The 24,370-nt window shown below is 47.6% G+C and overlaps 1 protein-coding gene across 2 annotated transcripts; it reads right to left on the reverse strand.

The window, feature by feature from the left end:
- Nucleotides 1-5,818: 5,818 nt before the first annotated feature.
- On the reverse strand, nucleotides 5,819-22,489 carry CLDN18 (claudin 18). 2 transcript variants are annotated; one of them, XM_039696962.1, is made up of 5 exons: nucleotides 22,270-22,489; nucleotides 9,966-10,130; nucleotides 8,334-8,439; nucleotides 7,875-7,985; nucleotides 5,819-7,037 (listed from the first exon to the last, which is right to left on the reverse strand). In XM_039696962.1, the coding sequence occupies exons 1-5, from the start codon at nucleotides 22,487-22,489 to the stop codon at nucleotides 6,860-6,862; spliced, it is 780 nt and encodes a 259-aa protein (XP_039552896.1). In that variant the 3' UTR covers nucleotides 5,819-6,859. The 2 variants fall into 2 exon arrangements, with proteins under 2 accessions (XP_039552896.1, XP_039552895.1); XM_039696961.1 differs by lacking the exon at nucleotides 22,270-22,489 and adding an exon at nucleotides 14,072-14,488.
- Nucleotides 22,490-24,370: the final 1,881 nt, after the last annotated feature.

The raw sequence follows: 24,370 nt of genomic DNA on the forward strand, positions 1-24,370 counted from the left end.
ATGGGATGTGGCATCCCACAGGCTTGGGGCAGATCTCCACACTGGACACACTCTTGATTCTTTAGCAGCTTTCCTTCTCCTCATTTTCCACTTCCTCCTCTTTCCTCACTCTCCTCTCTGCCCAAGATCCAGGAGGTGATGGGAGAAGTCTCATTTTCTGCTGCAGGAGGAACCTGGCCTGAACTCACTTGGATAGAGACCCCAGCCCCAGCTGCTGTGTCCTCCCTCCTTTCCTTCTGGAATCAGTGGGAAATCCAACCCCAAGGAAGACTCTTTGCACTGTGGACATGACAATGTCAGCTTGACCCCTTCCAGAGCTCATCTGTGTAAATTAAGTTCATTTTCCTAATTCTATCTGTATTTTGAACATTTCTAGCAGTGCATTTATGATCTTGGTCTCCACAAAATATGAAATTTGGGAAGACATAACAGGAAAACTAGCACACAATTCCTCTTCTCTTTTCCAACCCACTCCACTTCTGGTTCGGACTCTTACCCTTCCTTATTTCCCCCATTTCCAGGTGGGTTTTAACGTTAGGAAGCAGGACACATCCAAGTCCAACAAGCTTTATTCCTCTAGGGGAAAAAAAAAATTAAAAAAGTTTTCTGCACAACTGTTCAGAAATAAGCAGAAAAACCCTTTTTACCTGTAAAAAGTTCCGGGTGGCAGTGAGAATTTGTTCCTTGGAGGGGCTGACAGGGAACCCTGGCTGGGCACTGGTGCTGTCACCATCCAAAACTAATGGGAGAACAAATTCCTGCCCCAAAGAGCAAACAGGCAGGAAAAGGGCAGAAAGCAGGAGCTGTTCTGCCTCATTGACGTGGCAAACCTGGTGCCAAGGCAGGTGCCTGCTCGTTCAGCTGCCAGCAAGTGCAAGAATCACTTTTCTGTTGGTTTTCCCAGCAGTTTTCCTGCCTGAGGTGCTTTTGGTGAGCTTAAAAGTCCAAGTGATGTGGAAAAGTGGGGGGAAACTTCTCCTATATTTGGGAAAGTCCAGAAACAGCTGAGAGCCTCAGGAAGGTGGCACTCATCCTCTGACCAGTGAGGGAGCTGAGATGTGGAAAAGAGATTTTGTTCCACATTGGGAACCTTGAGCCAGTGTGTTCCATGGGAAGCTGGGATCAAATCCATGCTGTTGCTGTGCTCTGCCAGCCCAGGGTTTTTGGGTGGTGCAGGGTGGTTGGTCAGGCTGGGAAATACATCTCTGCCCTTGCTGCTCAACCCCCAGAGACTTTGCCTCAAAGTCCAAAAATCCCAGGGTGGTTTGGGTTGGAAGGGTTCTTAAAGCCCTTTTTGTTCCACCCCCAGGAACATCTTCCCATAAACCAAGTTGCTCCAAGCCCTCTCCAACCTGGCATAAAACAACTCCCAAAGATTTGTTAAGTGATGGATGGTGCAATCCTTGCATCCTGCTGGGATGTGGAGGAGCAGGGACTGTCCCACACTCCAGGTTTTCCCTGGGCATGGTTTTCCCTCAGCCCTCACCCCTCTGCCCTGCCCTGGGTGTAACTCCATCCCTTCCAAACTGCTCCTCTTAAAATCCCACTGGTTTTTATTTGCCTCGTAATTTTGTGTTTAGCTCAGCACAGCACAGAGGGGTTTCCCATGGTCTCCACCAACTGCTGCCACCTCATTTCTCCTGCCAGAAGTGACTCCTTTGGCTTTATCCTCTCTGGAGTCTCTGGGAACAGTAAAACAAAGCCCAGAGCCAGCAAGACAAAGATCTGGCCAATTAAAACAAAGAGAAATCACTCAGATCAGTGGGTTTGTGGGTTTTGTTTTTCCCATTGACTTTTTCTTCATGGGCTCCTGTTACTGGCAATACTTTTATAAATCATCACTATACAAGGGAATATCAATAAATATTCAACCCACAGCACTAACAAGCCCTGAATGCAGCACAGCTCTCCCAAAGCCGAAAAAAAATATAATAAAGGAAAATAAAAATCCTATCAAATTTATTCAGCTGGAATATCTCACCCTGAGAGCTATTCTCCCATAATATTTGGGGCAAGCACAGTGTCATAAATCTTAGTGCCATTAATCCATAGACTCATTCATCTCTGTTCAACTCTATAAAAGCAATAACCTTGTCACTATAGGGAGGACGATTGGGCTTTTAATTGCATATAGATTTCAGGAGAGTTCTTATCTCCTAGTCCAATTTGTAGCTCCAGTTTGTCCCTTGGTCAAACTCCATGCAAATCCAGCGTGCTCTCACACACTCCAGATGTTGCAGGGGCTTGGAAAGAGCCTGCTCAGAGCTGTCAGATAATGCACCCAGCCTTTGCAGGCTCAGCTTTATTAGACAAGCCTAGATTTAATTATCTTGTCTGAACGGGAAATGCATTTTTCAGAGGACGATCAAATTTATGGAAACAAAACCCCAACAACTGTTCATGAGTTCCCTCACTCATCTCCCTTGGTTTTACAAGTGCTACCAAATCTATCCCTTGCAGTTTATGGTCAATAAAAAAAAATAAATTTAAACAATTTTAAATTAAATTAAACTTTAAAAAATCAAATTAAAATTTAAAAAAATTTAAAATTAAAAAGAAAATAATATTAAAAATTTAACTTAAATAATTTATTTAATTTTTTTAAAACAGAAAATTATAAAATAATAATGAAAAATAATTTTTAAAAAGGTGGAAGAAGGTTCTCTTCCCTCCCTCAACAGGAACAGCAGCTGGAAACTGCTGGAAACTCACAGGGCCATGTGTTCTGCTGCCTCTGGAACCATTTTTTTTTCCAGGCTTTACTCAGCCAAGCAGCTCCAGAGGCCCAAACCTCCTTGCTGCTGTGCAATTGGCCAAACCAGCAAGCCCAGCTCAGCCCAGCAAATCTGGACCTGCTCCTCCCAGCCCACAGCCAGGCAGGATGGATTTGGTCCAGCGCTGTGTGCTCCACACGTGCTGCTCCTCCCAGCAGCTCCAGCCCCATGTGAAGAATCTCAGAGCCCAAATTCACACCCTTGAGGGTGAAGGGTCTCCCTGCAATGCATGGCGTGGGGGGCAGAGGTTGTGTTTGGGGTGGGTGGCCCCAGGGTGGTCCCCAGGCAGCACCTGGGCAAGTGTCCCCCTTCCCTTTGCACTGGGGGCTGTGGATGTGGCTCAGCCCTTCACATTATGTGAAGTTATGTGTCCTTCACATAACAGCACTGAGACATGATGAGCTGTCACCAAGACGACTGGGGGCTGTGGATGTGGCTCAGGGGTTTGTGTCCTTCACATAACAGCACTGAGACATGATGAGCTGTCACCAAGACATTGGGTCATCCTCAGGGTGCTTCTGGATCATTACATCCAAAAAATAATTAGGGTATCACAAAAAAATTATGGTTTTTTAGCCTTCTGGGCTGCAGAGGAAAGCTTGGAAAAGGGAACTTTGGCCTCAGTAAAGACACAAAGATTTCCCAAGCAGATAATTTTGCTTTCAGGGCTTACAGGAGATATCAGCTCGGCCAAAAAGGAAATATTTGGGTCTGTGTCCAAGACAAGGAATTACAGAATCATGGAATGGTTTGGGTTGTAAGGGACCTTAAGATTCATCTGGTCCCACCCTTGCCATGGGCAGGGGCACCTTCCACTATCCCAGGTTGCTCCAAGCCCTGTCCAGCCTGGCCTTGGACACTTCCAGGAATCCAGGGGCAGCCACAGCTTCTCTGGGCACCCTGTGCCAGGGTCTCCCTACCCTCACAGCCAAGAATTTCTTCTGTATATCCAAACTAAATCTCCTCTCTTTCAGTCTGATGCCATTTCCCCTTGTCCTGTCACTCAAGTCCAAATATCCTCTCTCCCTGTCTCCTGTTGGCTCCTTCAGGGACTGGAAGGCCACAATGAGATCCCTGTTCTCTCCTTCAGGCTGAACAATCCCAGCAGTGCCAGCCTTCCCTCCCAGCAGAGCTGCCCCATCCCTCTGCTCACCCTGGTTCCTCCTCTGGACTCTCTCCAGCAGCTCCAAATGCAAACCCTGAGTTCTCTCTGCAGCAGGAGCTGCAGTTCCGTGGCTGTGGCTGTGGATTCCCTCTGTGCTGTCATTCCCAGCAATGATGTTCACCACCCTCCGTGGTGCTGAGAACAAGATAAGGTCCCTTAGGGCCACAAACACAGGAGCAGCTGTAACACCAAGTGTAGTTACGCCACAACCAGGCTCATAAATAAATGATTCTCTGCTCCGGAATGGGATTTTTTTTCAGCAGAGTTCACTGCATTAAAATATTTCATCCTGCGAGTTTTCGGCCGAGGCAAGGAAATGAAAACTGATGCTGGAAGATTAGGAGCCCAGCGAGGGCAGGAATTCCTGGATACAGCTCTCTCTCAGCTCCCCATAAGGCTCCTGGCCCTAATCTTGTCATCTACACGCCTGCACACATCAAAGTGTGACCGAGAGATAGCCGGCTCGGGGACTTTGTCACATCATTTGTGTAGCAGAAAAATAAAATGTAACTTTCAAAGCTGTTTCCTTGGGAATTTTTTTTAGTTCTAACTCAGCCGTAAACCTCCATTTCAAATTTTTCTGGGTGTTTTCCTGCCTTTCTCTTTCCCCTGTGTACCTTTCCCTCAGCACCACTTATGTGTTTTCTATCTAAATTAAACATTCCTGGGCTTTTCAACCCCTTTCCAGTGGAGCCTGAGAACATACCCGCCATTTTTCTGCCCTCCTAAGAACAATGAAGTGCTCAGAAGTGTTTAATCTCTACCCTGAAACTTGCTGCACTCTACTCCTCAGCAAGCTCAGGGTCCCACCAAGGATCTCTGACTCCATCATATCCCTGATTTGGGGTCCCCCACTAATTATTAATCTGATTGTCTGATATTTTCTCACATGGTGTGACTCATTGGGTCTTACTAAGGGAATAAAACACTCCAACCTTTTCTTTTTTCCCTCCACCACCCATCTGTGTCCATACTCCTCCCAAGATCACATAGAACACAAGCTGGGGAGCTTTGGCTGAGCAAAAAGATTGAAGCTGATGATTTTGACAAAAAGAGAACAACTGGAAACTGTGATTCTGGTCTTTAAGACTTTCTCTTTTTTTAATATTCATGTAAAAAAAAAAAGAAAACAACAACCAACAAAACAAACAAGCAAAAAAATCCAGCAGGCAAAAAAAGGGCAGAAAATCTAAGTTTATACTGTGAGATACAAACCATGGAAAAGAGTAGCAATGTTTTTAAACTAGAACAGGATCTACCTCTGCAAAATAAATTCTCCTCCTTTAAAAACAAGTCCTTAACACAAGTTCTTTGCTGGAACAAAAGGGAGGGTCAGTACTGACATCCCACAGGGATTTATCCCAGGTGGCCAACATCCAGCCTGAGCTGCTGGTGGCTGGAAGCTCTTCCCACCCCTCTGTGTGGTGGTTGTTCCCTCCAACCATCTGCCAGGTGTTCCCTCCTCCTCTTGTTGACCTTCCCCAGGATCTCCTGGACCTGTGCTGGGGATTTGGCTCCACGTGGTGGTGAAGACGTGATGGTTATAGAAAGCTGAGGGTTGTGGAGAGATGGTGGTTATGGAAAGCTGAGGGTTATGGAAACTGAGGTTTATGGAGCACTTTTGGACAAGGGGAGGAGGGGAATACAGTTTGTGCTCACTGGGAGCACAGCCTGCCCCCTCTAATCCTCAGAGCCACCAGAGATGCCAGCTCAGCTGGTGGCAGCTTGACCTTTCAAAGGCCCAACTCTGCAGAAATGTTCAGCTGTAGATTCTGATCCCTCTAAGATGCCAAACACTTAGGGAACACCAGCATTTCACCAAAATAATTTTCCCTGAACTGAATTCCTTCAGAGAACTTGTAATCCTGGTGTGGAGGAGTGGTACTCAAGCCCACTGCAGTGCCATTAAATTGTTATTTTAGAGGCTCTGGAACCCTTTTTTCTCTCTAACATATCCCTTTTCTTTATTCTTAGGCATTGTCTAGATATTTTTAGGATGTGTTCTGGTGCTAGGTGGGAGGACCTGCTGAGAGCCCACAGCTCTCTCTTCCCACAAAAGTTCTGACATGTCTCCCTCTTCCCCCTTCAAATAAACTCCCCCTCTGGTGGATTGGCTGGAGGAGGCAACATTCCACTGTGGAGTTAATCTTCCCATCGCTGGGGGTAGAATTACCACAGGGAAGTCCTGATGTCGGTGTGGAGTTACACATCTAATGCTCCCTGGGAGTCCTGCTCCAAAGGTGACTCTAATTAATTCTAAATGAGAAATTCTCCTGGCTCCATTAAAGATGACATCTGTGGGAACACCGGTGGCACAGAGGTTGGGAGCTATTAGTGCAGGAATAACAATGGATTATGCACATTCCCTGGAGAGATCCGAAGACATAAATACACTTTGCTATCACAGGCTCCAGCAAACATCTAAGTAACACAAATCAGATTAAATATCAGAGCAGATCAGCGTTTGAGTACAGCCAGCAAGGCAAAGGTGAGACTGGGTAGAGAAGTCACCAGGGAGAAAAATGCCCTGACCACAGGCTCTGTTGGCTTTGGGCACAGCCAAGGGGACACAACAGAATTTACTTCAAATACACAGCGATTATCAAAGGGAAATTTTAACTATTTGAGCAATTAAGAAAGGGCACATGGCACTGCTCCTGGATATCAGTTTATAGAGAAAATAGGAGCAAAATATTCTACTCTGAGAGCACTACAAGGCGTTACTTTGCTTACAGACCTCTGGTGCTGTTAATACTAATGGGCAGTCGAGTAAAAATGATGTTCACAACAAAGATGCAACCTCAGAGTAGAGAAAACCTGCTAGAAAACACAATCCTATTTACAGACTGCTTGGTTTGCTGCACTTTTTGCTTGTGAAGTTACAAATGTCTGATAGCACAACTCAAGGCCAGAAGGTCTGCTAGACGTAGTCGTATTTCGAAGGGTACGGACGTCTCCCATCCTCACTTCGAGGAGCTTCTTCATATCCCACACCCTTCCTGGTTTTTGGGTCAGCTTCGTACCCCGAGCCAGTCTTGTAGGGCCCTGTCCTGTAGGAGATGTTCCGGCCCGAGGCGTTGTAGGACACAGCTTTGTAGCTGGAAGAGACACAAGAGCAACATCAGCCTTGGGAGGGGCTGTGACTGCCCAGCACTGCACCCTGTGCTCATGGTGGGTTTTAGGGAACTTTGTGCTGTGCCATCACTTGGAGGCACTCAGAGAGCTCAGCCCACCATCCGTGGAAAGCTGCAAGTCCCTTTCAGGTTCCTTCATAAACTTACACTTTCTTTCCCTTAAGTAAACCATTTGTGGAGTGATGGACCCACCTGCAATAAGTGGGTATGTTGGGGTATAAATTCCCGATGATGTTACTCCATCCCTGGAAGTGTTCCAGGCCAGGATGGACAAGGTTTGGATCTACCTGGTCTATGGAAGGTGTCCCTGTATACGGCAGGGATGAAATGGAAAGGGCTTTAGATCCCTCCCAACTGAAACCAGTCTGGAATTCTACAATTCCATGTAAATCACGGCTCAGCTGATGCAATCTATCCCTGCTAATGATCTGCTGTGCAGCCTGCAATTAATGGGCTGAATCTACCAGCACAGTGCAAATGTCACATTTTGAGGTTGGTTCTCATGTCCTCTCTGTTCATGTGTGAGTCACAGGGTCAGGGAGGGCAAATGTTCACTTTGGACCCACAGGGGGCAACTCACTAACCATAAACTTCAGGTAGTGGTGGCCTTGGCAGTGCTGCATTAATGGCTGGACTCTGATTTTAAAGGTCTTTTCCAGCCTAAAGAACTCTGTGTTTCCATCACCATGAGAGCTACTGTGGCGGGGGTGTCACACATCCTCACATCCTGGACCAGCTGTGGGACGCCTGGGCACCCAGGTTTCCTGCAATACCTCCCCATGCCCACCCAGCCCAACTTACCGGGATTCTTCTGGGATGAGCCCTTTGCAAGCAAGGCACATCATGATGCCTCCCACGAGGGCCAGGCCCCCTGCCACCCATCCAACAAAGAGGGCTGAGCCAAAGGTGTACCTGCAAAACAGGCGTGCCTGGTTAGGGTGTGACAGGTGCTGTCTGCTGCTGCTGAGATACACTGAACACTGGCACAGAATACTCCCCCTGGCCCTACAGCTGTACCCAGAAGTCCCCAGAGGTCCCACCTGCAGTCTGAATCCCAATGGCCTCCCTATCTCATTCTTGAGCTTCAAGGACACAGACATCCCAGCCCATTTGCTGATCTCCAGCCCAGACTCTATCTCCTAAGAATAATCTTCCAGGCCCTGCAACCATCCAAATATACTCCAAAGTTTGCCATCCTTCAGCAGCAGCCGTGAGGGAGATTTCCACCATGTAGCACACAGCACACAGCAGAGCACCCACCTGTTCTGGACATTCTGCATTCCTTGGTACATGTTGGTGGTGGACATCCAGAAGTTTGTGACCAGCATGTTGGCAAACACAGACACTCCAGTGATGGCACACAGGCCTGAGAGGGGACAGGAGGACAGACTGAGAGCCACACAGTGTAAGAAGTCTCCTGGGGTCTCAGGGAAGCATCTGACACCTCTGGAAAGGTGGGTGAGATACTGCTCTGTGGCCTTCAGCACAAAGGGGGACCCATAATGTGTTACATTTTTCTTCCAAGTTTTCCTTGCATTTACTAGCCAGCATCAGGAATACAATATTGCACAACACACTCCCAATCAAAACAGCAGGAATCTTTCTCCTGATGTGTTTTGTCACACAAATGAGTTTAACAAACAGGTCATTCTACAAAATACCCAGTAGTTAATTTTAAACATTTGTTTTACAGTAAAAAACATGGACCAAAAATTCCCTGACAGAATTTTTTTAATGGGAAAACACGCTCTCTGTCACATGAAAGAGGAGATGCCTTTGGTTCACAGCCTGTTTATCACCAGATGTGGAAAAGCCCCAGGAGGTGGGAACTTCTTCCATTCATCCAAACAGGGGATGTCTGGGATGGCCATCCCTGCCAATCCTGGCAGCAATGTCAACCTTTGGTTTTCCTCAGCAGAAGAATTCACAGAACACTTGAACATGGAATCACAGACTGATTTAGGTTGGAAGGGACCTTAAAGACCAAGGTTAGATAGGAGCTGCAGTGTCCAGAAGAGCTGAAGTTCAGAACTTTTGGCAGAAAACTCTCACAAGACAGTTTTGCTTTGTTCTTCCTTCCACAGTGTCCAAGGCCAGGTTGGATGGGGCTTGGAGCCCTGGTCCAGTGGAAGGGGTCCCTGCCCATAGCAGTGGTAGAACTGGAGGATTTTTAAGGTCCTTCCAACCCAACCCATTCCATGACTCTAAAATGACAGATGTAACATACAAAATTAAAGTTGTGAGGCAGGAGGTGGTTTCCTCCTTACAGCTTATACTTTTTGAAATTGTGTTGAATGTCTCATATCCCAGCAAAAGTAAAGCATTGGGATTTGAAGGATTTTAAACAGGGACATTCTCCTTCCCTTTGTTAGGATATAGATTTAATTTGACTCTTATCTCAAAAATAATGCCGGAAAACCTGTAAATGATGTTTTAAGCATTTGCAGTTTTGAGGAAGCTGGGTATTCCTGCAGCCTTGTAGGCTGTATTTAAAACCTACAAACCAGGCTACAACAACCCTAGGAATCTTTGTAAAATTATTATGGATAAAGCCTGAAACTGAAAGAAATAGTCTACATAAGTAAAGGCTATAATAATATATGGCAACAACTTTTATAAAACAAATCAAGATATATACTTCCCTTTCCATCTGTGGGATGTTTTTTCAGCCTTCCATGTTTTGTCCATGCAAACTTCTGGTTTTCAGAGATTTTTTTGTTCCTTAATCAGAGGTAAAAACCACTTGACCCCAGGAAATCGGGGTGGGGGGGGCAAAGCCAATAACCAGGGGACAAAGCAAAAAGCTTCAGAAATGCACCAAGACTTGCCCAGTTCTCAATTCCAGGGAAATGGAAAGCCTTCCACATGGAAAACATGACAGTTCCCACTTACCAGCAATGATGAACATGATGCCGGAGGTCAGGGTCATGTTGGCTTTGGCAGTGTCCTCCATGCTCCCAATCCGGATGCATTTCAGAGCAAAAATGCACACAAAGAGGCCGAGGAGTCCCAGGACGATCCCCACGATCATGAGGGCCCTCACAGCCTGGAACATCGCTGCAAAACAAACAGCAAGAGCCTCGCTGAGTGGCTGAAATGGGATTTGTCAGAGTCTGGGCGATTGTCAAAGGTTGCCTTTGTCTGAAAATGGAAATATTAAAGAAGAAAACCTTGGAAAATGAGCACTGGATCTACTCCATATTATCTGGGGCACCTCTGGAAGTATTTCTGTTTGACTTAGCTTCCCAAAGAGTTTGATGGTTTAGGCAGCATTTTTTAAAAAATGTTCAATAGCAGCAGTCGTGAAATTCATGGAGAAGAGTTAGTGAGGAGCTGGGATAAGCATGGATTGTTCCATAACCACAGTGGTTGAGAGAAGGTTCTTCTTCCTCCCCAGTCAGCAATGGAAGCAGACAGCTCCCCCCACCTATCCAGGATATTTCCAGCTAATGCATGACTCAAAATATAGTTCTGTATATTCCTGCTTCCCAGTAAAGCGCATGGAAAAGAGGAAAATCATCTTGACAAATATTACACAGAAAGAGAGGGCATCAAAGCTCTGGCAACCATCTTCCTGACCATATCTTTCCCAGGGTTGTTTGGAACATCAGTCCTGGATAAATCTGTCCACGTTCATGAATAAAACATCCAAATACCCCCATCCTGAATTTGTAGGACGCGTGTCATGAGCTGGGAATGCTGGTGGATCATGCCCATGGAAGCTGAGGCCTGAAGGAGGCAAAAACCCTTCAGATTCCTCTTGGGTGGAGTAGAAAAGTAAAAGTAGAAGCAAGGGAAAACTTGCACCTTTAAAACTGGAGAAGTAGTGGGGGAGAGAGTACTTGAATACCAAGGTGATTCTCTAATAAGGTGGCACATATCCCATCTTTTTCCAGACACTTCCCCTCTCCACGTGTGCACGAGTCCCTGGCAGAGACAGGAAGGCGGCAGAGCCCTGGAAGGGGTGCTGGGGAATATTTCAAGGGCTGTTGGGATTTGGTTGGGACACTTTGCAGCCTCTCCTTATGCTGCCACGCGCTCCCACAGCCCTGGGTCTGGCTTTGGTGCTCCCCAAGCATGATTGCTCCTCTTCAGGGAACAGAAAGTGGGCTCATGATGGAGTGAAACAGGTGGAAAACACATTCCACAGCCCCAGGGACTTCTCTGCCCTGTGTGTCGCCCCTTTCCTGGGTGACCGAGGTGCCCAAGGGTGCTGGGGAGCACAGAGCCCTTGCACAGGTTGGGAGAAGGGGTTATAAACCCTTCCCAGGAGGGTGCTGGGTGCCTGGGTGGCTCTCCTGGCCTGTGGGGTGTCAGGAAGCAGAGCAGAGCTGCACTGGCACCACGGCACACACGGAAGCAGGCGGGCTGCCATTCCACAGGCCGGGAATACACCACCTTCTCCCATCCAGCAGTCCCACTGCCTCAGCTCTTATGACTCAATTTGCCCTTATCAGCTGATAACGAGTGCTAACGAGCCGGGGGTTTTCAATCTCCCATTCATCAGCCCCCAGGTAGGAGCTCATTAGTTATGATCCATCAGGGAATGGCGGATACGCCTTATCAGCCCTCAGAGGTTGTTCCGCAGCACCTGATGGGAAGCAGAAAGAGGAGGAAATTTCAATCTTCGTTTTTCTTTGCAACCACCAAAGTTTCTTTGCAAATGCTTTTGTTTCAGGGCAGGCAGGAGAGGCTGATAATCCAAGATACCATGATGAAAGGTCCGTGTTCCCAAGACAGTGCTTCATTGCTGGGTGTGTCCTGCAGGTTCCTGGGTGCCATCACTGGGCTGTTTTCAACCCTTCAAGCAGTGACCCCAAACAAAGATCCCACAGAGAGTTTGTTGGTTCTCAGGAGAGGTGTTCCTAGTGCCTTTGGTGCCCATGGAAGGACACAACAGGCAGGGCCAGGCTAAGCAGCCAAGGATGCTCCACTTTTGCTGGAGCACTGTCGTAAATCTCCATTGAAAGGAGCTGATGGAAAGGGGAGGGAGAGGAGCACGTCAGGACATGACAGAAAAAATGCCAGATAACCATCATCAGCCATTCCTGCCTCCATGAGATTGACCACCTCCACTAAGAGATGGAAAGGAGAAAGAAGTTGTTTCTGCTGTGGCATGAAGACCTCTCCACTTGGCTCATGGGACTTGAAGTGGGAGCTGTTTGGAAAGGCAACACTGCAGTTTCAAGGGAATTTTGGCATCCATTGAAAGTCCTTTGAAAAGAGCTGCTTTTCCAAAGGTGAATGACCTCTGCTTGGAGGAAGGAGTGGAAGGGCTTAGACAAACAAAGTGGGAGACTAAGGAAAAGTGGTATCAGGAGCAGTAGGAAGCAAACAGCCCTGGAGTTACAAAACCTGCCTTTCGCACACACCTTTTGCATGAGGGAGGATAACCTGGCTTCCACATAAGGGCTGGTGTTCCATAATAAGGGAACAACAAAAGCACCAACAGAAATAGCTTCTCCACCAAAATAAATGCCCGTGATGTGAAACCACAGCCTGCATCCCTGTTTTCCAGAGGTAAGGGAAACTGGATTGTTGTCCTCCTCCCCAATGTGAGTGATAAGACGTGAGTGAGGTAAAAAAACTTTAAGTGATTTAAATGGCCATCACCTGCAGTTCTGTTGCTAATACATAATAAAAAAGCAGAATCTGACTTTATGACCAGTAATGATTGATGGGATATAGAAATTTTAGGAAAATTAAGTACATCCAGCAGGTGGTTTAAGTTAAGCAAATTCCAGCACGGACATTTTTTCTATATGTTCAAATAAATAAATCAATTAAATGGATTCATAAAGATAACTCTGACAGGATATCCCTAACAACAGAAATTGTCTCTGAGTGTTTTGCACATTTCTTCATTGCCATATTCCTTAAGAATAACTGAAAAAGTAAAATCTTGAGTGGGGTAAATTGACATCGAAATGATGGTTCCCATTTCCTTATGGCTCATTTAACACACAATCACCTGCCCAAAGCACTATGGAGAGATATAGTGGTCAACATTGTGTAGAGATAGTTGGATAAATCCAATTTTTAGTCTTTAAAAAAATATTCTTATGGGAGAGGATAATTAGGTACCTCTAAGTATCAGGTTTGCTCTTCCAAATGGGAAAGAATTCACCTGGCAATACTGAAACTGAGTACACAGAGACACATTTATTCCATGGCACCCCTCAGAGAGTCACAGGTCCTCAGCAAAGGTTGAGGGCATCCCTGAGGAGGGCATCCCTGAGGATGACATCCCTGAGGATACAGGGCTGGAACCCACATCACACTTGGATCCACAGTTGCAAAGGCCCGTGCACAGCAGTGCTTGTTTGGACCTTTTTGTGATCATGCACAAGGAGTGAGGAATGCTCCCAGGGCCAAATTTACTGCTGGGCTGGGAGCACTGGAATACCCTTACATGCAGTGGGGTGGGAAAAACAGCTATTTTGGGAACATGAGCAAGCAAACAGGACAGCAATACACCTCAGCACTCTGCTTCTGTAGGCACTAACACTGCCCAGGTGATGGGCAGTAGCTGAACACACCTTTTCCCTTAATAACCTTCCTACCCACACCTCTCATGGGAAAATTTCTCCCATTCCAGTTCTATCTTTGGAAAAACAGTACATTTCAATCATTTCTATTATCCTATAACACTACACAGTTGCATAGAGCCCTCTTCCTTGTGTTTCCATTCCCAGGGACAATACCTGGTGGTTAATCATCCTCGTTCTCCTCACCTCAGTGGAGCTGCACTGATTTATGCCAGCAGTGGTGCTGAACCTGTGATGCTCACCCAGACATCCCCCGCACGTACTTCAGGTTGTAACCCCCATCAATAACCCCCACCACAAAAATCATTTTGGCAACAAATATGCTCCTATTTTTATGCTCATAACATAACACTGGAAATGTTAATCCTTGCAAAGTGCTTTAAGATACCTGCTCCTCCTTTCAGATGCAGGAGAGCCCCTGGGTGACACCTGGAGTGTTTTTGCCCCTACCTGGCAGCCCGAGGATGGTGAAATACGGCCGACACTCCGTGAAGCCGGAGCTCTGCCGCACGCAGCTCCTCCACAGCCCCTGGTACTGGAACACGGCCGTGACCGGGTTGTCATACAGGTCCTGCGTGCTCCACGTGTCCATGGCCGTGGCCATGATGCTCCCCCCGACGCCCAACGATGACACAAGGAACCCCATCACCTGGCAGATGGTGGTGGACATGGTGCGTCCCCGGAGAGCGGAGGCGGCACGGCCCCGAGGGAGCTGCAGTCCTAATGGGGCACCGGAGTCCTCTTGCCTGAGCCACCAGCAGTGCAGCTGCTCTTATCAGATGCTTTCCACTGAGCGCTGTTTGCTCAAAGTGTTTTTGCAAGATAGTCCAGTTTCACTCTCGCTGCCGGCGAGGTTTGTGCCGGCAGGGCTTGGAGATAGGAGCTTTTGTCCTTTAGAAGTGCTTGTCCTTCCACATTCAAGCAGCCACACTCTACTGAGTGTTGGGTAACCCACTTGGGGCTTGGCCAGCCCCCTGAAACCCTTTGTTGCCATTGGGCCTCTCCTGCCTGCTTGGCAGGGGCAAGGATCATGTCCCATGAGGAATTCGGCACTTGGCCCAGGCCACCACGTCCCCATCCCTCTGTTGATGAGACCAGACAATCTGTCCCCCATGGAGGTGTCCTCACAAGAGGCGCAATGAGAGACAGGGCTCTGTCGGAGGATGTGGAGCCACCAGCCCAGCCCAGGGATGTGGCTGCTCCTTGCAGTGCCCTCAGGCATCACTGAACTTCCACTGGATGCTGACCATGGCACAGCCCACGGCACCAAGCCAAGAGACCCAAACTGATCCAGCAAAGTTCCTCCAGCCTTGTTCTCCACCCACCCACCCACATCCCCACTGCCATCATGAGGACACACTGAAACCCTTGTGGGAGGGAGGAGAGCACAGGGAGCACTGGGAAATGACCTTTCTGAGGGGGTGCTTCTCTGTGTCGACTGGAGGGATGGTCCTGGGAAAGGGATGGGGGATGTGAAAAGTGGAAAAATCATTATCACAGTGGAGAGGTGGGTTGGGCTCATGGGAGCAACATAAATCCACCGTGCCACTCTTCCAGTGGAGTCAGTGAGGTACAAGGACCTTCCAGGCTTTACACCCATCCATGCTCATCCAGTATCTCCCTCCAACTGATTTACTTCAGCTCTGACCTGGAAGCAAATTCCTACTTTAAGCTGTCCATACCACAGGCACCATCCACAACAGCACCTGGATGTGAAGCCATGTGAAAGCCACCAGGAAGAGAGGAAAGGCTTATTTGTGTCCATGAGGAGCTATAGTGGGGTTATTACACCCTGGATATTGCTCAGGCTTTTTGGAGAACAACCATCCAGGACATCCCTTTGCTTGTAAGGCTCTGCTGGGGCAGCCAGAGCACAATTCTATGTCTAGTGACAACCACAGCCCTCTCGGGTCAGGGCCAAGATGTCTCTGCTTCTATCAGTTTTATTCAAGTGTCATCATTTTCACACATTTTGGCAAGTTTATATCACAGGAAGGGTCAGTTTTGACCTACCTAAAGTTGCCAGCAAAAATAATAAAGTGAATGAAAACCATGGAAGGGAACCCTCAAGAACCAAAGGTGGTAAAGAGCTGCTCATCCTCTGTGAAGGATAAGGAATGATGAGGGAACTCCTCATTTTGGATAATGATTTGTGATAAATCAGTGTTGGAGAATACTTAGAAGCTGAGACAACAACTAGGGATGAGAAGGACCTAGAAGACAGAAGGAAAAGAAGTGCTAAAATATGGTTAGTTCTCCATCCCATCCCTCGTTGTCCCACAGCCAGAACTGTGTCCCAGTCTAGAAAATACAGTTTCGTTGAAGCCCTGACGTTCCTCAGCAGCTCTCCAGGATGAGTCCTATCCCTCCCATGCCCCAGGAGTCGCCTTCTTGTTTCTGGCCATCTAGTGGTGAGAGCCCACATCCCTTTTTCTGGGCTGAACCTGCTCAGAACACATGAGAGGGAGTGCTATTCCTTTGAGACATAACCCCTATTCCCAAATGCGTGCAAAAGGGCACAGAAAAATGAACCCACAGACTGGCCATAGCTAAAAATAACCCCTGGGGAGGAAAAGGGAAGGAAAGGGTGAGAATTAAATGGGTGAACATATTTTTTCCAGCTTTTTTTTTTCCTGAAACACCTCTGCTACCTTTTCAATGATTGTTTTTTTCTGTTCAGTTGGACATCTGGGTAGTTGCAGGAATATCAGTGGTAGTGGCCCTTCCATCCCTATATCCACATTTGTTTTGGTGGGAGGGGACACACCACTCCTTCCTCCAACCTGGCTGCTGGTTCTGGCCACATGCAGCAGGAGCTGCTGTTCAAACCAACAGGGAGCTTTTCTTCTCCAGTGTTTCACATCCCAAGTTTTGCTGATCCCCCCAAGACACCTACTGGAAAGAGGGCCATCCCTAGATGTGTCCATGTCCAGTCCGTCACCTCAGTAACCTTTCCTTGGGAATAGAATTTTCCCCTGTGGATGGAGATGCTGTTTTTCATCATGGATCTTACTCAGGCACATCAAAACCCCAGAGCAATGGTGGAGCAGTAAAAAAACATTATCAAAATCTTCAGGTGTGCAGGAAAGTCCAAGAGAACCAGTCTGGCTTTGATTTGCAAGGCCAGATGGAACCATGTCTCTAAAGAAAAGAAGCCAATGCAAGGTTGGACATTCCCCATTCATGTGCTGTCTCCAAAAATTGAGCCAAGGAAGGAATTTTGCTGCTGATGGTCATGCTGCAGTCCTCAGTTACAAGTTAAACACCCAGCCATGCTCAGTACTCCACATGTTATCAGATTTGAAGAATTATTGTGGTTTGGGGGACTTCTGTTTTCTCATCCCTAAAAGTATTGGCTGAACCCATTGCCATTTCTCCTGCTCTGACTAGAACATACTTGAAAGAGTGGAAATTCAAAACTCCCACACCTTCCTTAGTGGATGCTTGAAGCAGAGTTCTGGAGAAAAAATCCAAACTTTTTCCCTTCCCAACCCTTCCCCAGCACATTTCCTTTGCCTTTCTCAAATATTCTGATTTTAAACTTCTTTTTAATGGTTGTTTCTGAGCTGCCCATGATAGGGAAAAATACATTCAAACCATTTTCCCAGATAACAGAAGATCCCCTGGGAGTTGCATCTGAACTGTTGGTTCAGAGCACAACCCAGGAAGGGGCTGGGTGAGAGGAAGGCTGTGGAGCAAATCTGCGCACCTACACCACAACCTGATGCTCATCTCCAACCACCCCATGGAGATGACCACAGCCAGGATTGGTTGAAGGATGGGAATCTCTCTCCAAGCAATCTGTGGATTGTCTCCAGCAGCTGAATGCTTGACCAGAGGGTTTCCCAATCCACATGGAAATGCTGAGCTGTGTCTGAGGAAAGGGAATGGCAAGGCTGCAGCTCACCAAGGAGCAGAGAACAGGGCTCCCACTGAGCATTGGGACAACTCTGGTGGTTTACCCAAATGAGGAAAAGAAGGGGGCTTTGTGGCCACTCCCTTGTGCCCCTTTATTCCAGCTCATAGTTGCTTTATCTCTCCAGGCGTTGACTCTGTGTTATCTCAAAACCAGTCCCCGGGCCCAGGCAGCTCCTGAATGTTATCGCCGCCTCTCCCACAAAAATCACCTCCAGCTCATGTTTGCTCTCAAATTTGCAAACACAGCTCACACCCTGCCAGCTGCTCACACCTGTCCAGCCTGCTCAGGCTCAGACTAAGCAAACCCACCCTTCTCTTCTTGCCCCTCCATTGCTGGGACCACCTCAGGGTTCATGAATGTGGTCCACAATACGAAGGGCTGACTGGCCTTTCTGGAGTTCAGTTAGGGAATTGGGTCATGGAAGGAATCACATCCCAGCTCAGATCTGCACCACTGGGGGTGGACCAGAGGGTGCTCTGAGGTCCCTCAGCAGAGCTGGGGTGCATGAGGCTGAACTTGCCGAACCATCTATGAGCTGTAGCCCAGCCCCAAATCTCCACAGACTTGCTCCTTCATCTTCTGGCCCTCATCCCAAATCCCTTAGGATTTTTTTACCTAGTGTCTTATCCTTTCATGGTGTAAAGGCATGAAACAATAAATATGACACACGTACTAAGCTCCCTGCCACCTCCTCCCACCCTGAGTGTCACTGGGATTCCTGAGACCTCTCTAAAGGTCTCCCATTAGCCCTTTCTCCATCCCCACACCTCCCTCAGCTCCAGCTGTGAGTGCAAAGCCATCAGAACCTCACACATGTCCTGGTAGGCTATATCAAGTCTCCAGCCTACCTGGAGGATTGCCTGAAGGACCACCTAAACCCTTCTGCATCCAAAACTTGACCTAAAAACACTTTAAGCAGGTTACGGCAGTTGTCTGCAGATGTTTCAAAATTCAGAGCTGATCTGGCAGGGTGAAAGGATTTTAAGCAGCAAACAGACCTTGAAAGAGACTTTGCCCTGGCCATCAGTGGTGGAGGATCATGACATGGAATTAGCACTTCCCATCCTTACAAACTCTGGGCATGGAACAGTTCCAGGGAGCACAGATGCTGTCGTCTTGGCCACAGCTGCTCTGTCTCCAAAATCAGGTTATTTGCTGTGGTTATGCCACAAAATGGTTGCGGGTTTATGAAATGAAAGAAAGCTTTGTCAGAGCATGAATGTACAAGGGAAAAATCCAGAGAAGCCAATGTTGATGCTTCCTAGGCATGAATTATCCTGGGAAAAATCTATGCACTGATGCTACCCTGCACCAGCCAAACTGAAATTTATGGAAGGTCTGGGCAGTCGTGGTTGCATTCCCATGGGCTCTTTTCCCTCTGAGCACTCTAAGAACATGGGCATTTTTATCAGTTGGAGAAGTTGAACAAATTGCTCTCAGACTGTCAAAGTTTGCCATTGGAAAAGCAAGAATATTCTCCTATTTCAAGCCAAGAGCCCTTTGGTCCACAGCAGAGAGATATCTCAGCCCTTCTGAAGGATAAAAAGAGGGAGAAATGTCTTTGGAAAAATTGCTGGAGAAGGCTCCCTGAAGAGGTGTGGAAAAAAGACACTGACACGGAAACCAGGGAAATCATTGCCTATGCAATTGTAGTTTAGCAAATTTGGGAGAAACTGCAAAATTCTGTTCTGAGCAGAAATCACCTCATGATCTCCACACAAGGTGAAACCACCAGCCTTGCCCCACTCAGCTTTTGCTATTTATCCCTTATTTGTGTGCTCAGTTTCCAACTATGTCCTCCAGATCATCTCACGCCAAAGCAAGAAGCAAAAAATAACAGGAGAAAACAAAATCAGAACAAATGCGTCCAGTCCTCCAGTGCCACATTTCACCAGAGAGCAGCTGTTTATAGCTGAGCAGCCAGAGCCATAAACTGCCTGGGTAATTTCTCATTTCTATCTATTATCTTGATTTTTCCTCAATCTATTTGAAATTAAAATTCCCAACTAAATTGAAGATAGATCATGGGCAAGACAAGCTTAATCTTTGCTGTGGGAGTAAGGGATTGAGGTGAAAAAAACCTTGGAACCCAAAACTTCCTCGATGTGCTCGGGTCACCTCGCTGCTTTGCCAGAGTCCTATTATTTTTATTCACTCTGGCACTATTGTTCCCAATATAAATTGCCATTGTCAGGATAATAAATAGGGGTTGATAATGGAAATGCTGACAAACCATTAACTCTGAGGTAGTTTGTGAGGGGGGTTTCATGGGGATCAAGGTGCCGCACACCTAAAATAAACGTGGGGATGATGCACTTAAATAGTATCTAAACAAATTAATAATAGGATTTTTAGCATATTTTCCCCCTCCTCTGATTGGGGTGCCACCTTTGCTGGTGGTGAGTGGGAAGAAATGCCCATAGGAGCAGCTGGATTCAGGAGACAGAGCCAATCCATAAAGCACAGCAGCGGGATGTGAGGCTTTGCTCCAGTTTCTCCAGAGACTGGAAGTGTCAGACAATCCATAACAGGACAAAAAACGGGAGCAGGGAGGGGGCTGACTACAGAAGAACAAGCCCAGTTCATTAAAAAGAAAGGGAAAAATTCCACCTCATTTTGTAGAGCAATGCTGATAGCACTGGTCACAAAAAGGATCATTTGGGACAAAGCACATAAATATTCATATTTCCTCACACAGAGCCCACACCGTCTCTCTGACGCCACTGAGGGTGAGTACAGCAACTTTGGGGGGCTCAGGCATCCACCATCTTTATTTTTTATGGCTGTCCTTTATTCCTTGGGATTGTTATATCCCTTTTTGTAGGTGACAGCAGTAAACCTGGCAAACACAAGTGGGAATTCCACTCTAAGACGAGGGCTTCATCAGAAAACCCCAATATTTAGGGTAGGATGCTCATTTCTGTCCATGGCTGGGAAGGATCCACAGAGTTGATGAGATGGAGCTGAGGAATCATTGAAACACAGAACCCCAGGATGGTTGGGGTTGGAAGGGACTTTAGGGACCATCTTGTTCCACCCCCTTCTCTGGGCAGGGCCATGGGCACACCGATCTCCAGCAGCCCCTCTAAATGCAAGAAAATCCTGCTAATGCAGGAAATCCATGCCCTCAACATTCCCATTTTAGAACATTAATACCCACCCGACAGACAGAAGTCTGGAGGTTTTGGAATTGCAAAGAAACTTTCCCTGGTTTTCTGCTTTTTGCTGCAGGGCTGAGGTCAGTGACAAAGGTGTGAAAGAACAAACCTCCCCCAGATCTCAAGTATTCTGATTTCTTCAAAGATTGGAGTAGTTCCCAAGGCTGAACACTTGAAAAGGTTAATTGCTTCTTTTGTGGAGTTGTAGTTTTTGTCATTTTAAGCTTTTTGAGCAAAATAACTGAGGAAGAACTGCAAGAACTGGAAGAACTGCAGTGTGTTGTGGGAGCATCTGTGTGGGGAGGGTTTGGTTTTCACACTTCAATTTACTCCTCACATAGTAAATTTAATCTCTTTCTAAAATCATAAGGTTGGAAAAGACCTCTAAGATCAAGCCCAACCATTAACCCAGTGAGTTTTACCAACCTGTCCTGCTCTTTGCTCCCTGAGTTTTCCCTTGGTGAAGCTGGGAAAACTCAGGGAGCTTTGCTGACTGGGAGAGCAGCGTGGGAATGCCAGCCCTGCACAAACACCCTTCTTTGGATATCATCCTTCAGCTGGACACCCAGCCAGGATCAGGCTCATGTCCTTCTAGAAAACACATCTCTGTACCTGAGAGTCCAAGCAGAAACATTCCAAGCCACAGCTCCAGCAAGAGGATGATGGTCAGGGACATCCCTGGTGTGGGGAAGCTGCAGCACAGCCAATGCCAGACAGCAGTTGGGAAAGAGGACCCAGAGAGGAGCAACACAAAAACACAGCTCAGGGGATGAAACCCTCTCCAGCTGGTGTCTGAGGCCACAGCCACACTGGGTTATACTGGTTTGATTTGTGCCTTCTCTTGAGAGAAGCAATTTTTGTGCACAATGCCCCTTTCTGTGTGTTTTCAAAATGCCATTTTGCAGAAGTTCTGCAGTGATTTCCTGATATAATTGGCTTCTTCCCTCCATTCTGGCTGTATCAAAGCACAGAGGCCAGATGGGTATATGAGTCTAAGTGCCTTTTTTCTCACTGTATTAAGGCAAGAAGAAACCCCAGATAATCCTGTTGTAACCTAATTGTTTGCACCCCGAGATACTCTGGGCACAACCGGGACAGGAATTATTCCCGTGGCAGAAAAAACTGGAACCAAAGGAGAATTAGGGAGAAATCCAGCCTGGTGGTGTTAGCCCAAATAGAAATACAGTGAGCTGAACTGTGACATATCCTCTTAGGAAAGGATCTTCTCCAGTGACAAGACTATTAGAGGCTTCTGGTGAGAAGCCACACACAGCCACACAGCTGGGGCAGGGATCTGAGCCAGAGCCACCTGCGGCACAGGGGATGAATTTCCCCATGGAGCAGCCTGGACAACACCTCAGGATGCATAATTAGCTGTAATGAGTTTTGCTGAACCTCAGCTTGGCCATGGGAGGGGGTTTGCCTTGAGGTGTCTCCAAGGACCTGTTTTCCAAACAGGTTGAGTACCTGAGGTCCTTTTTTGCTGAAATTTGACTGAAAATCCCCTACCACTTGTGCAGAGATTGCATCCCACACCCTCCCACCTCTTCCCTGGCGCCATCAGGCCCTACCTGGCAGCCCCAGGATGGTGAAGTAGCCGCGGCACTCGGTGAAGCCGGAGCTCTCCCGGACACAGGTGCGCCAGAGGCCCTGGTAGTTGAAGACGGCCGTCACCGGGTTGTTGTACAGGTCCTGGGTGCTCCACTGGTCCATGCACGTGGAGGCGATGATGCCCCCGATGCCCAGGGCGGACACCACAAAACCCATGGACTGGCAGATTGTCACCGACATGGTGCCAGGCGCGCGGGAGCCACGTCCTGGGCGCGCACAAGCCTCCACAAGCTGGGTCTGGGGCAGGCAGCCAGGGCGCCGGGGACTTTTAGCTGGAGGCACTGCCTACGTCACGCCAGCAGCCAAGAGAGCGCTGGGTGCACCACGCAAACCTCCCCTTGCCTTTATCTGTTTCGGTGAGATAATTTCCTCGCTCGGTACCAAGAGCCATTTGTTCCAGCTCGCTCTCTGTTTACCTTCTCCCTCCAGGCAGAGGCACGGCCGGACGGGACCAGCAGGTCCCTCTGGAGAGCTTCCACAGGAACACCAGGGCACTTCGGGAGACCAAGCACAGAGGGGCTTAAGTCGGATGAAACATAAAAATTATGGAGAGGCTAATCCATTCCTGGCAAGGATGATGCTTTTGAGCCAAGTGGAGAGGTTCAGATTGGATATTAGGAAAAAACTCCTTCATAGAATGGACTGTCACGTGTTGGAGTAGGCTGCCCAGGGAAGTGTGGATTCCCCATCTCTGGAGATTTGTGGATGTGGATGTGTGGATGTGGCACTTGGGGACATGACTGACCTGGGAGTGCTAAGGGAACAGTTGGACTTGATGATCTTAGAGGGCTTTTCCAACCTAAATGATTCCATGATTTATTAGCATGGCTCCATGTGGCTCAACCAAAACATTTAAGCCAAGGTTAATGTAAAAAAAGGGAATCTTGTAGCATTGGGTGTTTAGGTACACCTCAGGAAGGTTGGGCTGGGAGCTCACAGGAAAGGCAGCACTTGCTGAAGAGTGAAAGGTGTGAACCTGCAGTTTGTTGTGGGAGGACCCAGGGGAAAACATAGACAAAGCTGCATATCCTCATTTATAATTGTTTTACACCCCTCATCCAAATAGGAATTTGGACTTGTTTCCATGGACAAAGGAAGATGGCAGAGCGCACCTGCTGCAAGACCAGAGCACCCTAAAGGACCTGGCTTTATTGCAGAAAATGCCTTTGTGGGGTAATGCCTTGTTTGCCCATCCTGCTCCATCCCTCACCACTTTCTTCCTAGCCGTTTTCCACAGGTACCAACCTGTCTGTGGCTGGAGAAGAGCAGGGAATGTGCAGGAGCAGAAGAGATGAGGAGCCCTACTTCAGCAGTGCCAGATAACAGAGCCTATGGAGGGGTCAAGGAGGGACCTTCAGGAGAAATGGAGCTCACAGTGGGGTGACATTTAGGTGGTGGAAGTGGAAGGTCGGGAGGAAGCATGAAGGAGTGGACCGCTGTCACCTGGCTGAATTCACCCTTGCTCAAGGACCCTGGAGTCTCTTCCAGGTGCTTGGCCTCAATGCCTTGAGGACTTCCCTGTAAAGCTACTTCTGATGAAGATCCAATCTGTTGTAGCAGCAAAATCTCCCAGAGATTATTTTGGTCCTGCACCTTTTTGAGAGAACCAAGCAAGGGACAGTGGAAAGTCACCCATTCTGTTCCCGTGAGCAGAGAAGCCCTACTCATGAAGCTCCAAGGGAAATGTCACTCCCATTTAAGATTCCAGACACTCAATTATCAATTCCAAAAATGTTGTGTCTAATACGGATGTTTATTACACATCATTCATTAAGTTAATGCCCAGTATTAAACACCAACCAGGGAAAAGACAGCTCCAAACAGTCCTCAGGTTTAAATGGAACGCTACCCCATTTTCCGGTTTCTCCCCAAAAGAACAGGATTGGTGATTCACATACTTTCACAACCAGCTCTCTCTCCCAGACATTTTTTGGTCCCAGTGACACCCAGTCCTGGTGCCACACCTCTCCCGCTCCACGTTGGGGTTGTTCATTATTTTCAGTATCGGTCAACAGAACTTAATCACGGAAAGCTCTCCCAGTATCACGTAGCTAAATATAG

The sequence above is a fragment of the Passer montanus genome, unplaced genomic scaffold, assembly GCF_014805655.1.
Source record: "Passer montanus isolate IOZ18808 unplaced genomic scaffold, ASM1480565v1 scaffold115, whole genome shotgun sequence".
In the NCBI taxonomy this organism is placed as follows: domain Eukaryota; kingdom Metazoa; phylum Chordata; class Aves; order Passeriformes; family Passeridae; genus Passer; species Passer montanus.

Coding starts and splice junctions, on each gene's coding strand:
- CLDN18 (XM_039696962.1), bottom strand. CDS start 22,489: ATGTCGGTGACAATCTGCCAGTCCATGGGTTTTGTGGTGTCCGCCCTG. Junction 10,131..22,269: donor CACCATCCTGGGGCTGCCAG/GTAGGGCCTGAT, acceptor TTTGTTTTGCAG/CGATGTTCCAGGCTGTGAGG. Junction 8,440..9,965: donor CATCATGTTCATCATTGCTG/GTAAGTGGGAAC, acceptor GTCCCCTCTCAG/GCCTGTGTGCCATCACTGGA.